The 12,181-nt window shown below is 49.7% G+C and overlaps 1 protein-coding gene across 1 annotated transcript in view; it reads left to right on the plus strand.

Annotated features, from left to right (window-relative positions):
• cps1 (carbamoyl-phosphate synthase 1, mitochondrial) overlaps positions 1–12,181 on the plus strand; it is a 206,628-nt gene that overhangs the window by 75,316 nt on the left and 119,131 nt on the right. Inside the window, exons 14-16 of the mRNA XM_078551685.1 lie at positions 191–380; positions 5,605–5,762; positions 9,257–9,385. Coding sequence (XP_078407811.1) covers positions 191–380; positions 5,605–5,762; positions 9,257–9,385 — 477 coding nt within the window. The remainder of the gene's footprint in view (positions 1–190; positions 381–5,604; positions 5,763–9,256; positions 9,386–12,181) is intronic.

The raw sequence follows: 12,181 nt of genomic DNA on the forward strand, positions 1-12,181 counted from the left end.
GGGTTAATATTGAGGAAGCAGCAGCTTGTGTCAAGAGTAAATGGTCAAAGTGTTTACTGTCTAATTGAGCCAGTGTAATTGTGAATTGTGGATTACTGCCCTCTGTCCTGTTGTAGGAGTGTGAATCTAAATCCCTGAAAGTTTAACACATTTCTTTTATGCTGAACATTCTAGGTTTTGTCTCTTTCAGGAAGAAAACATAAAAACTGTATTAATGAACCCGAACATCGCATCAGTGCAGACGAACGAGGTGGGAACTAAGCAAGCGGACACAGTTTATTTCTTACCTGTCACCCCAGAGTTTGTGACTGATATTATTAAAACAGAGAAGCCTGATGGGATACTGCTGTCCATGGGAGGGCAGACTGCCCTGAACTGCGGTGAGTTATTTGCAGGCTTTGGCACTGTGCTTCAATAAAGTAGGTCTTGTTTTTGCCATTTTTTCTTCCTCTCTTCTCCTGTTCCAAGTTTGACTCTTTGCTCTTTTAGAGCCCCTTCCATCTGGTCTAACTGGCTACTTTACATGTGAGAGTGAGACTGTGGCTCAGAGAGTGCTTGACCACGAAGAGCTCCACGCTGTTCATTTAGTGTTCTATTGCACACTGGCAATTCTAGCCGCGGTCACTGTGTAACGATGAGGAGCAGATTGTCCCAGGGTGGTTGGTGTAGGAACTGTTGCCCGCTCGGGTCAATTGTCTCAATACAGACTTGCTATTTAGTTGAATCCAGTAGCCAGCTGGCAATGTAAATATTGTGCTACCCAATTTTTGAGGTAATTTTGTATTGCAGAGGCCAATGCCACCTGGAGCGTGACAGCAAAAATTTTCCCTAAAATTCAACCTTTAAAAATCTCTGCAGTGAATGCCGATTACAAACAGACACTAGGAACATAGGAACAGGAGTTGGTCTTTTAGCCCCTTGAGTCTGTTCCACCATTCAGTAAGATCATGTGTGACCTAACTGCATTTACCTAACTTGTCCCACACCCTTTAATATCTTTGGATAGCAACAATCTGTCAATCACAGATTTTAAAGTTACAATTGATGTAGAATCAATTGTCATTTGTGGAAATGAATTCCAACCTCTACCATCCTTTTTGTGTGGAAGTGGTTTCTAATTTCACTACTGAGAGGTCTGGCTGTAATGTTTCGATTTATGACCCCTAATCCTACACTTCCAACCAGTGGAAATATTTTCTCTACCTACCTACACTACCTGTTCTCCTTAACATCTGGAAAGCATTAAACAAATCACTGCTTAACCTTCTAAATTCTAGGGAATACAACCCTGGTTTGTGTAATTGCTCCTCGTAATTTAACCCTTGGAGTGAAGGGATTATTCTGGTTCATTTACCCTGCACTCTCTCCAAGGCTGAGTGTAGTGCCCAGAGCTGCTCACAGTACTCCAGGGGGGTCAAATAAGGACATAGCTGAAGCACGGCTTCAACCTACTTGTGTTCTAGCCCACTAGATATCAAGACGAGCACTCAACTAGCAGATTTTTAAAGTTCTTTCCTGTATCTGTTCATGACATTTTAATGATCTATGTATTTGGGCTTCAAAGCCTCTTTGGACCTCCACTGTTCTTAGCTTTTCACCATCCAGAAAGTACCATGTTTTATCCTTTTCAGGTCCAAAGTGATGACCTTTCATTTAAAACATAATTGCATTTATATAGCACCTTTCATGACCACTGGCTGTCTTGAAATATTTTTACAGTCAATAAGGTACTTTTGAAGTGTAGCTACTGTTGTAGTGTAGGATACATAGCAGCCAATTTGCACAAAGCAAGCTTCCACAAACAGCAATGTTATAATGATCAGATAATCTACATTTGTGATGTTGATTGAGGGATAAATATTGGCCAGGACATTAGGAATAACTCCCTTACTCTTCGTTGAAACAGTGTCACGGGATCTTTTATATCCACTGGTTTAATATTTCACCTGAAAGACAACACCTCTGACAGTGCAGCGTTCACTCAGTACTGCATGGGAGTATCAGTCTAGGTTGTTGTGCTCAAGTCCTGGAGCAGAGTGCTGCCAACTGTGACCCAACTAATACAAATTTGTCTACATTAAAATCCATTTCAACCATTTTTCCTATTCACTTAATCTATCAACATATCTTTCTAATATTATGCTTCTATTTACACTACTAATAGCGCTACCTATCTTTGTGTCATCAATAAATTTGGATATCTAGCATTCTATATCATCATCTAAGTAGTTAATAAATACGGTGAAGACTTGAGGCCTCAACACACATCCTTGAGGAATATCACTAGTTACATCCTGCCAATTAGAGTACATGTCCATTATCCTCACTCTGTCTGCTGCATTCAGCCAACATCCTAATCAGGTCAATAATTTTCCCTCAATTCTATGAACTTCAGCTTTAGCTACAATCACTTATGAGGGATTTTATCAAATACTTTCTGGAAGTCCATATAAAGAGCATTTGTAGACATTCCCAGGGAGTTGGTATGCATATATGAAAAGCAGAAAAAGCAATCTAGTGAATAAGGCAGATGAGCTGAGGGCATAGATAGATGAGTGAAAATGGGGGGTGGTAGTCTGGTAGTATCGTTACTGGACTAATAATCCATGGAACTCCCCATTGCCGCCACCCCCACGCCCCCAACTCCCCCTAACAGCACTGTGGGTGTACCTACACCACAGGCACTGCAGCGGTTCAAGAAGTCAGCTCACCATCACCTTCTTAAGGGCAATTAGGGATGGGCAATAAATGCTGGCCTAGCTAGTGACGCCCACATTCCATGAACAAATAAAAAAAAAGGCTGAGGGAATTTAAATTCAATTAATTAAAACATTTGGAATAAAATACTAGTCTCGATAATAATCATCATTAAACCACTGGATAAATCGCCACTCTGGATGAAATGCATCATGGGCTGTTATGTGAAGCTAGAGAAGAAATAGGAGAGGCTCTACCCACATTTCCCAATCCTCTCTGGCTACAGGCATAGTCCTAGAAGACTAGAGAACTGCTAATGGTGTACAATTATTTAAAAAGAGAGAAAGGGATCGGCCAAGTAAATGCACACCAGTCAGCCTCACCTTGGTTTTAGGCAAATTGTTGGAAAAACTTGAGTCAACTAGAAAGGCATGGATTAATCAAGAACAGTCAGCATGGAGTTATTAAGAGAATGTCACATCTGATTAACAATGAATTGTTAGAAGAGGTAATGACAAAAAATAGACTTGCATTTATATTGCACCTTTCACAACCACAGGAGGTCTCGAAGTACTTTACAGCCAATGAAGCATATTTAAAGTGTAGTCATGACTGTAATGTCGGAAACAGGGCAGCCAATTTGCAAATAGCAAACTTCCACAAACGGCAATGTAATAATGACCAGATAACCTCTATTTATGAAAAGCAGAAATACTGCAAATGCTGGAAAGATGGAATAAAATGCTGGAAATATTCAGCAGGTCAGGCAGCGTTGTGGAGAAAGAAAGGGTTAACATTTCAGGTCAATGACCTTGATGTTGGCTTAGGGATAGATATTGGCCAGGATACTGGGTTAACTGCCCTGCTGTTCTTCCAAATAGTGCCACAGCATCTTTTACATATCACCTAAGAGGACAGATGGGGGCCTCGGTTTAATGTCTTATTCAAATGACGGGTCCAGATGAAAGATGTTGTGATATTGAATGTATGCCAATGCAGACAATGACATGTCCCTTTAAGAAGCTGCATAGCAACATCACTATGACACCACCATGTATAATGCTGGAGGATAAAAGGTAAAGCTTCCATGTTACATGTTCACAATTGCCTGTGATCTCTACTGCAGATGTTCACTACTGTCTGTGACTCTGTATCAGTAAGACTTTATGTATACCTTATGAGTCAAGTCATCAGCCTATGGGCAGAATCTTGCCCTTGGATGTCGGGTGGGCCCCACCGGCTCGGCGGCGGGCAGGCAGCCGACGACCCCCCCCCCCCCCCCCACTGAAGCGGGGCCCGCCGCCATTTTGAGTGGGTGGGCCGATTAAGGCCCGCCCAGCGGCATCCCCGACGGGAAGCGCTATGCGCTTCCTGTTCCGGGGTGGGAGGGAATCCCCATCTGTCAAAGTGCGCTCATTCGCACATGCACGCAAAAGAGCACACTGCTCCCTGAGGCAAAGTCCTGTCTCAGGGAGAATACTGACAGTGCCAAAAACATTAAAAATAGAAACATTAAAAAATTATTAACATGTCCCCCTCATGTGACATGTTAATAAAGACCACATAAACTTTATTAATTTTTAACAAAACGGACATGAAACTTCACCCCACCCCGCCAGTGGATGAAGTTTCATCAGTATTCTGGAGCCGGCTGGGGCTCCTGGCCTGCCCGCCAGCCTTAAGGTTGGACGGGCAGGTCTTTAATTACTTTAATTAGCCTGTCAATGGCCTCAATTGGCCATTGACAGGTCGGTGGGTGGACGGCTGATTTCGCTGTCCGTCCGCCTTCCTAAAAATTTAAATGGACCAGGATGACATTGGGGATTCCTCCCGGCATCATCCTGCGTCCTTTCCCCTCGGCGACCAGGCCCCGCCCCCAAATCGCCAAAGGGAAAGTCCTGGCCTATGTGACTGTTAGGACCCAGGCTAGATCGAGGCCTGTGCAGAGTTGCATGTACTTGTTGCTTGTAATAAACTTCATGTAATTGCGTTTGACCAGAACCTTCATCAGTCTTGATATCTTGCTTAGCATAGATAGCAGAGAGACAGATCCCTTGAGATCTACATTGAGACCCTCAACATATATGGTAGCAGCAGAGCGTACCAGACCACGACAAAGGGTACATAGGAACGTTAGGAAATAGCAGGAGTAGGCCGTTCAGCCCCTCTGGTCTGCTCTGCCATTCAGCTAGAGCATGGCTGATCTTCCACCTCAGTGCCATTTTCCTGCACTACCCCCATATTCTTTAACACCTTTAATATCTAGAAATCTATCAATCTCTGTCTTGAAAATACTCAATGAGTGAGCCTCCAAAACCCCCTGGGATAGAGAATTCCAAAGGTTCACCACCCTCTGACTGAAGAAATTCCTCCTCATCTCAGTATTAAATAGCCTATCCCTTATTCTGAGACTGCGTCCTTTGGTTATAGACCACCTACATCCCCCCCACCCCACTCAAGTCAGGATGGTGAGTGACTTGGAAGGGAACTTCCAGGTGGTGCTGTTCCCTTGTGCCTGCTGCCCTTGTATGCTTCAATAAGATCACCTCACATTCCTCCAAACTCTAGGGAATACAGGCCCAGTCTCCTCATAGGACAATCCTGCCACCCCAGGGATTAGTCTGGTGACCTTTCATTGTCCTCCCTCTACAGCAAGAATATCCTCCCTTAGATAAGGAGACCAAAATGTACATAGTACTCCAGATGCAGTCTCACAAAGGCTCTAAACAATTACAGCAAGACACCTTTACTCCTCTACTCAAATCCCCTTGCAATAAAGGTAATTTGCCTTCCTAATTTTTTGCTGCACCTGCATGTTGGTTTTCAGTGATCTCTGAACGACACCCAGGTCCCTTTGGACATTAACACTTCCCAATGTCTGACCCCTGACCTGCTTTGTTTGCGCAGGTGTGGAGCTGTATAAACAAGGAGTACTAGAGAAGTATGGTGTTCAAGTGCTGGGGACTCCTGTCAGCTCCATCATGGCTACAGAAGATAGACAGCTGTTTGCGGACAAACTTCTGGAAATCAACGAGAAAATAGCTCCGAGCTTTGCAGTAGAAACGGTGAGACACAGACAGAAATTTAGCTCCACTCTTGTTTTTGTTTGATTGACTGATTGATTGTCCCCCTGGGAAGGCTCCCTCATCTCTGACCAGTGGGTTGTCCCGGGTGGAAGCGGGTCAGCGGAAGTGTCCCGAGTGGAAGGGGGCCAATGTGGGTGTCCCGAGTGGAAGGGGGCCAATGTGGGTGTCCCGAGTGGAAGGGGGCCAATGTGGGTGTCCCGAGTGGAAGGGGGCCAATGTGGGTGTCCCGAGTGGAAGGGGGCCAATGTGGGTGTCCCGAGTGGAAGGGGGCCAATGTGGGTGTCCCGAGTGGAAGGGGGCCAATGTGGGTGTCCCGAGTGGAAGGGGGCCAATGTGGGTGTCCCGAGTGGAAGGGGGCCAATGTGGGTGTCCCGAGTGGAAGGGGGCCAATGTGGGTGTCCCGAGTGGAAGCGGGTCAGTGTGGGTGTCCCGGGTGGAAGCGGGTCAGTGTGGGTGTCCCGGGTGGAAGCGGGTCAGTGTGGGTGTCCCGGGTGGAAGCGGGTCAGTGTGGGTGTCCCGGGTGGAAGCGGGTCAGTGTGGGTGTCCCGGGTGGAAGCGGGTCAGTGTGGGTGTCCCGGGTGGAAGCGGGTCAGTGTGGGTGTCCCGGGTGGAAGCGGGTCAGTGTGGGTGTCCCGGGTGGAAGCGGGTCAGTGTGGGTGTCCCGGGTGGAAGCGGGTCAGTGTGGGTGTCCCGGGTGGAAGCGGGTCAGTGTGGGTGTCCCGGGTGGAAGCGGGTCAGTGTGGGTGTCCCGGGTGGAAGCGGGTCAGTGTGGGTGTCCCGGGTGGAAGCGGGTCAGTGTGGGTGTCCCGGGTGGAAGCGGGTCAGTGTGGGTGTCCCGGGTGGAAGCGGGTCAGTGTGGGTGTCCCGGGTGGAAGCGGGTCAGTGTGGGTGTCCCGGGTGGAAGCGGGTCAGTGTGGGTGTCCCGGGTGGAAGCGGGTCAGTGTGGGTGTCCCGGGTGGAAGCGGGTCAGTGTGGGTGCCCCGGGTGGAAGCGGGTCAGTGTGGGTGCCCCGGGTGGAAGCGGGTCAGTGTGGGTGCCCCGGGTGGAAGCGGGTCAGTGTGGGTGTCCCGGGTGGAAGCGGGTCAGTGTGGGTGTCCCGGTTGGAAGCGGGTCAGCGTGGGTGTCCCGGGTGGAAGCGGGTCAGCGTGGGTGTCCCGGTTGGAAGCGGGTCAGCGTGGGTGTCCCGGGTGGAAGCGGGTCAGCGTGGGTGTCCCGGGTGGAAGGGGGTCAGCGTGGGTGTCCCGGGTGGAAGGGGGTCAGTGTGGGTGTCCCGGGTGGAAGCGGGCTAGTGTGGGTGTCCCGGGTGGAAGCGGGTCAGTGTGGGTGTCCCGGGTGGAAGCGGGTCAGTGTGGGTGTCCCGGGTGGAAGGGGGCCAGTGTGGGTGTCCCGGTTGGAAGCGGGTCAGTGTGGGTGTCCTGGGTGGAAGCGGGTCAGTGTGGGTGTCCCGGGTGGAAGGGGGTCAGTGTGGGTGTCCCGGGTGGAAGCGGGCTAGTGTGGGTGTCCCGGGTGGAAGCGGGCTAGTGTGGGTGTCCCGGGTGGAAGCGGGCTAGTGTGGGTGTCCCGGGTGGAAGCGGGCTAGTGTGGGTGTCCCGGGCGGGGGCGGGGGGTGTCCCGGGCGGGGGCGGGGGGTGTCCCGGGCGGGGGCGGGGGGTGTCCCGGGCGGGGGCGGGGGGTGTCCCGGGCGGGGGCGGGTCAGTGTGGGTGCTGGTCACGTTATCATAATCCCCCAGTGGGGGGAGGGATTTGTTTGCATCTCTGGTCAGGAATGCTCTTGCCAACAAATTGAAATATGCAGCCAGTCCATGCACTATCTTGAGTGGGCTTCTGTCCTGAATGGACGAGTCATTCAGTCACCAGGATTGCATTAATGACCAGCGAATACCTCCACGAATTCTGAGCAGCTATTCGAATACAAATTCTGCACAGGTACTGCTTTCCATTTCGCTGGAATTAACTTGCACTGTAAGCGGGAAAGTTCAGCAGCAACAAGTATAAGATGGAAATGACATCGCTTACATGCCATTATGTGTGTCTTAATGCCCATTCAGTGAAATAGTGATATGTCACTATAAAGATATAAACTGCCCCACAGGCAGATAGTGTGAGCAAAGACACTTGTTCCTCAGTGCTCCATCCCAGACTGTCTGCTTATACTGTTCATTGCACAGAGTTAGCCAAGGAGTTTAGAGATTTTCGATTGATCTGTTTCCCTAGTCACGAACAGTTAAGAGAGTTGAAAAAGTGTTTGATATCTAAGTTTATATATTGGAACCCTTGTCCTTTCTTAGAGAAAGCCTATTAGCAGAACTGCAGGAATCAGTGAGTCTCATAGAGTCTACAGCACTGAAAAAGGCCCTTCGGCCCATCGAGTCTGTGCCGGTCAAACAAATACCTAACTAGAATAGTTAGCTGTAGAATCAGAAGGGAAAGCCAGAGGAGGAGTGCTTCTTGCCTTCCTGACTCCCCCGATTAAAGTCAGGGATGGGAAAGGTCAAGGATGGCCTTCCCGCTCTGGGGCTAATTAAGGCCCTTAAGTGGCCAATTAATGGCCACTTAACAGCCTCACCCCACTGCCACTGGTGCTCAGTAAAAGCTGGTGAGCTTCCCTGCAGATTTGCAGAGGGGATTGAGGGAAGCCCTCCTGACTGGGCACCCTTTGGCCCAAGGAGGGCCCCCACCCCGGCAACAAAAGTTGTCCTCACTGAAAGAGCCCTCTCTGCCCTCCACAACGACCCCACCCCACCTCTGCCAGCTCCTTTCAGATTGGCTCTGGCAATCCCCAGCCGCATTTACGTGCATTTATCTGGGCCTCCTCAATGTTGGCTCTTCTGGGGCTGCCTGCAGTATGAGCAGTGGCCATCACTCCTGGTGGCGCTAGTGGTGCTGAAGAGCTGCCTGCCCTTTGATTGGGCAGCAGCTCTTGGAGGCGGGATCTTTGACCTTAAAGGCACAGGAGCCCCGATTGCAGACAGTTAACTGCCTGGTTGACATTGAATTCCATTGGGAATTCCAAAAATAGCTGCAGTGGGATTGCACTACAGAGCCATTAAATTCAGCCCAGGATGTGCTAAGTTGTCGCTGGTGCCACTCATTGGGTAAGATGCGAAACCCTCCCGTGTTCAAAATCCCATGATACGATTGGAGAAATCTTCTGACTGCCACCACCACCACAAACAAATGAACTGCTTGTTCATTTCTCATTGCTGTTTATGTGTCTGTGGCCTGTGCACAATGGGTTGGGTTGAATGCAGTTCCAAAGGTGATTGGTTGTTTGACGCCTGATAAAGTACAACAGTAATAATTTCTTTCGCTGGTAGGCTGCACTCGGAGCAAAAGTTGAATCGACACCTGTGTGGTTGGTAATGTTTGATTTTGGAATGAGACTGAAGGTGTTTATGTTTGACAAGTGGTAACTGAGGAGTGAATGTTCTCCTAATGATTCTGGGCTCCCTAATTATTCTTTAAATCTGCAGCTGGAGGATGCCTTCCAGGCCGCAGAGAAGATTGGATATCCTGTCATGGTGCGGTCTGCTTACGCGCTCGGTGGCCTTGGCTCAGGTCTGTGCGATGACAAAGAAAAGCTCAAAGAAGTTGCTGGAAAAGTAAGTAATGTTCTTTAATCTGCATGTTGACAAATGAGAAGCTGTGCCTTGAGCAGGCGCCAGTGAAGACTCTGCCTGAATTTTCATGCAGGTGGAGAGGGACCCTGGCTTATTGAAAATGGCGCTGGAGGCCCGATTCTGGAAGCCCTGTCCCTGGACCAGCCCCTGCCATTTTCACTGGGGGTGCTGAGGGGCTGGCTGGGTGGGTAACAGGGATGACTGTATTTGCATATCTGTGGTTAATGGAGGCAACTGCTCATGTCAAAGTACAGCTCCCTTCAATCAGATCTAATTTTCGTTAATAGGATGTCCAAAACATGACTTGTGTGCTTTAAACCTATCAGGAGAAGGTCTAAAGTTAGCGGAGCTCTTTTTAGAGGTAGGGTACCCTTTTAGATATGGTCCTGGGACAGCTTTGGGAGAAGTGAGGTGCACATTGGAAGAGGTCAAGTGCCCTCTGGGGATGTTAAATTTAGCCATGAATGTGCATAAAGAGTGAATAAATTCATTGGAACTGCCAATCTCATTGAAACTGTGAAGGGAGCAGTCAAGGCTTTTAAATCCCCAGCCCTTTAAATACTTGAAAAAAAAACTGTAGTATTTTTAAAAAAATAGTGCTTGCCATTTTGTTGACATAAGTGTGAGGGTTATCATTATAGGATTAGTGCTGCATCACTGATTTCACAACCTATCATTATCACAGTGGGGTTCCTGCCAGCTCACAGTTTGACTGACAGCTCCAAGTGCTTATAAAGTCTTTGCAGTGGGAATATAAATACAAATGCTTGTTGATATGTGGTTGAAGGAATTTAAATGGCGTGAATGGGATTTTATTAACAAGAGTGTTTTTCCAAATAGTAAATTCATCAATAGACACTTAGTTTATTTTACTTCCTCTCAGCATGGGCCCTGAGGTCTGCCCATGGTGATACTGAGTGAGTTGGCATGGGGGGTGTAAGGGCAAAGAGTTGTGGGTGAGGGAGCAGGAGTTGGCATGAAGTTGGCCTTAGGGCTACAAAGGGCATAGGTAGGCATGGAGAGTATGAGGAGCAATGGAGGGTGGGTTGGCATGTATCGGGCATGGAAAGTATGTGGGGGTGAGGGGAAGAGGGATGTTTTTTATTTTTGCAGCTGGGGAAAAGTGCTGGATCACCGAGGTGGGCCTTTCACTCAGACCACCTCTGCATCCAGCAGCCCCTGTGCTGCCTCCCAACAGTTTCTGGAGTTGTGGGCCCAACTCCCGGTACATTCCAGCCCTCCAAAATGAAAATCTGACCATCTGGGGCAGTTTCTCAGGAGTTGGATTTACAAAGCCAGGAATTCTCTTGACATTGCACTCCCAACGGGGAACGAAAATTCAGGTCTTTGTGTTGTAAGGGTGCTGATGAATGCTCTGTTGAGGGCCGCTGGGGACCGCCCGGTGCCGCTGGGGACCGCCCGGTGCCGCTGGGGACCGCCCGGTGCCGCTGGGGACCGCCCGGTGCCGCTGGGGACCGCCCGGTGCCGCTGGGGACCGCCCGGTGCCGCTGGGGACCGCCCGGTGCCGCTGGGGACCGCCCGGTGCCGCTGGGGACCTGGGGAACACTCTGCTTTGTTTGAGTGGGCACTGGTGCTGCATTAGAGTGCAATCAGTGGGTTGGCGGAGATGCAGCTCAGCTCAGATGGACAACTGAAAGTGAACCCCAGCAGGCAGCATTCAAAATGCTCAGGACATTGAGGTGAGTGTGATGGAGGAAGGCTCCGTGGGAGAGAGCTTGCACGAGGCTCCAAAAGTCCTGTCACACGCACAAACATTTCTCCCTTAAGAATCATTTGTGGTCCGGCTGCGTGCAGCTGAACTGCTTGTTTGGGGGTTGGATGGAGGAGGAGGACTTGTGAAGCCTGTAAATGAAGCTGAAAGACACCATTATACTGTATTCAATGAAAACGAATATATTTTCAGATTATAAAGTGACAAAATGTGTTCACTTGTGATCAGAAATTCTTAACTTTTCCAGGCCTACCACTTCTTCTAGGTGCTGCCCTGACATCTGCAACTGGGATGGAGACAGCCAGTGCAATGGTTGATCCTGTTAGCTCTGATGACTTCGGCGTGCATCCTCTGGGGAGCCGAGGCTTTGCGGGCCCCTGGCTTGCTTTGCCTGTCCTCCTGTGGGCCAGTTGCTCTCTCTGCAGTGACAGAGGATGAGATTGAGGGGGTCACAGGCAAAGGGGACTCAGAGGGAGAGGACAGCCTCTGAGGTTCCTGAACGGATGACCCAGGGGTGTTCAGCTGCTGCTCCTACTCCCTTCGGGTGCCCGAGGGCCCTGGCCTGACTCCTTGAGGGAGGGAGCACCTGAGGGGATGCTGAATTGCCCCATTCTGCTGGAACAGGGTCTCCATGGCGTCCGCCTCCTCCCGATGGAGGCCTCCATATACATAAATGTGGGCACCACTTCATCAGCGTGCAGGTGGATGCACTCGTCTGACTCGTGTGCCACTCTGAGGGCTTCCAACAGCTCTGCGTGATGTTCCCCCGCCTTCTGCTGACTCTCCACGATGAGTTGAAAGGCCAAATCCAGAGGCTCATCATCTGGCTTGGACCTCACAGATGCCTCTTCCCCACCAGTCCTCTGAGTGCCGGAGAGCTCGCACGATCCTGCCTCCTGCTGCTGTAGACACGTGTCCGTGTGGTGACCACCAGATTGTGAACCTGAGCCTGCTCTAGATCTAGGTTTCACCGAGGTGTGTGTCTCTGCGTTGGTGGAGGGTGCGGGTAAGCGCTGTGATGGGTCTTCCAGGCTGCTTATTTCCAG

This window comes from Cetorhinus maximus, chromosome 11 (genome assembly GCF_964194155.1).
Source record: "Cetorhinus maximus chromosome 11, sCetMax3.hap1.1, whole genome shotgun sequence".
NCBI classification, from domain to species: Eukaryota; Metazoa; Chordata; class Chondrichthyes; order Lamniformes; family Cetorhinidae; genus Cetorhinus; species Cetorhinus maximus.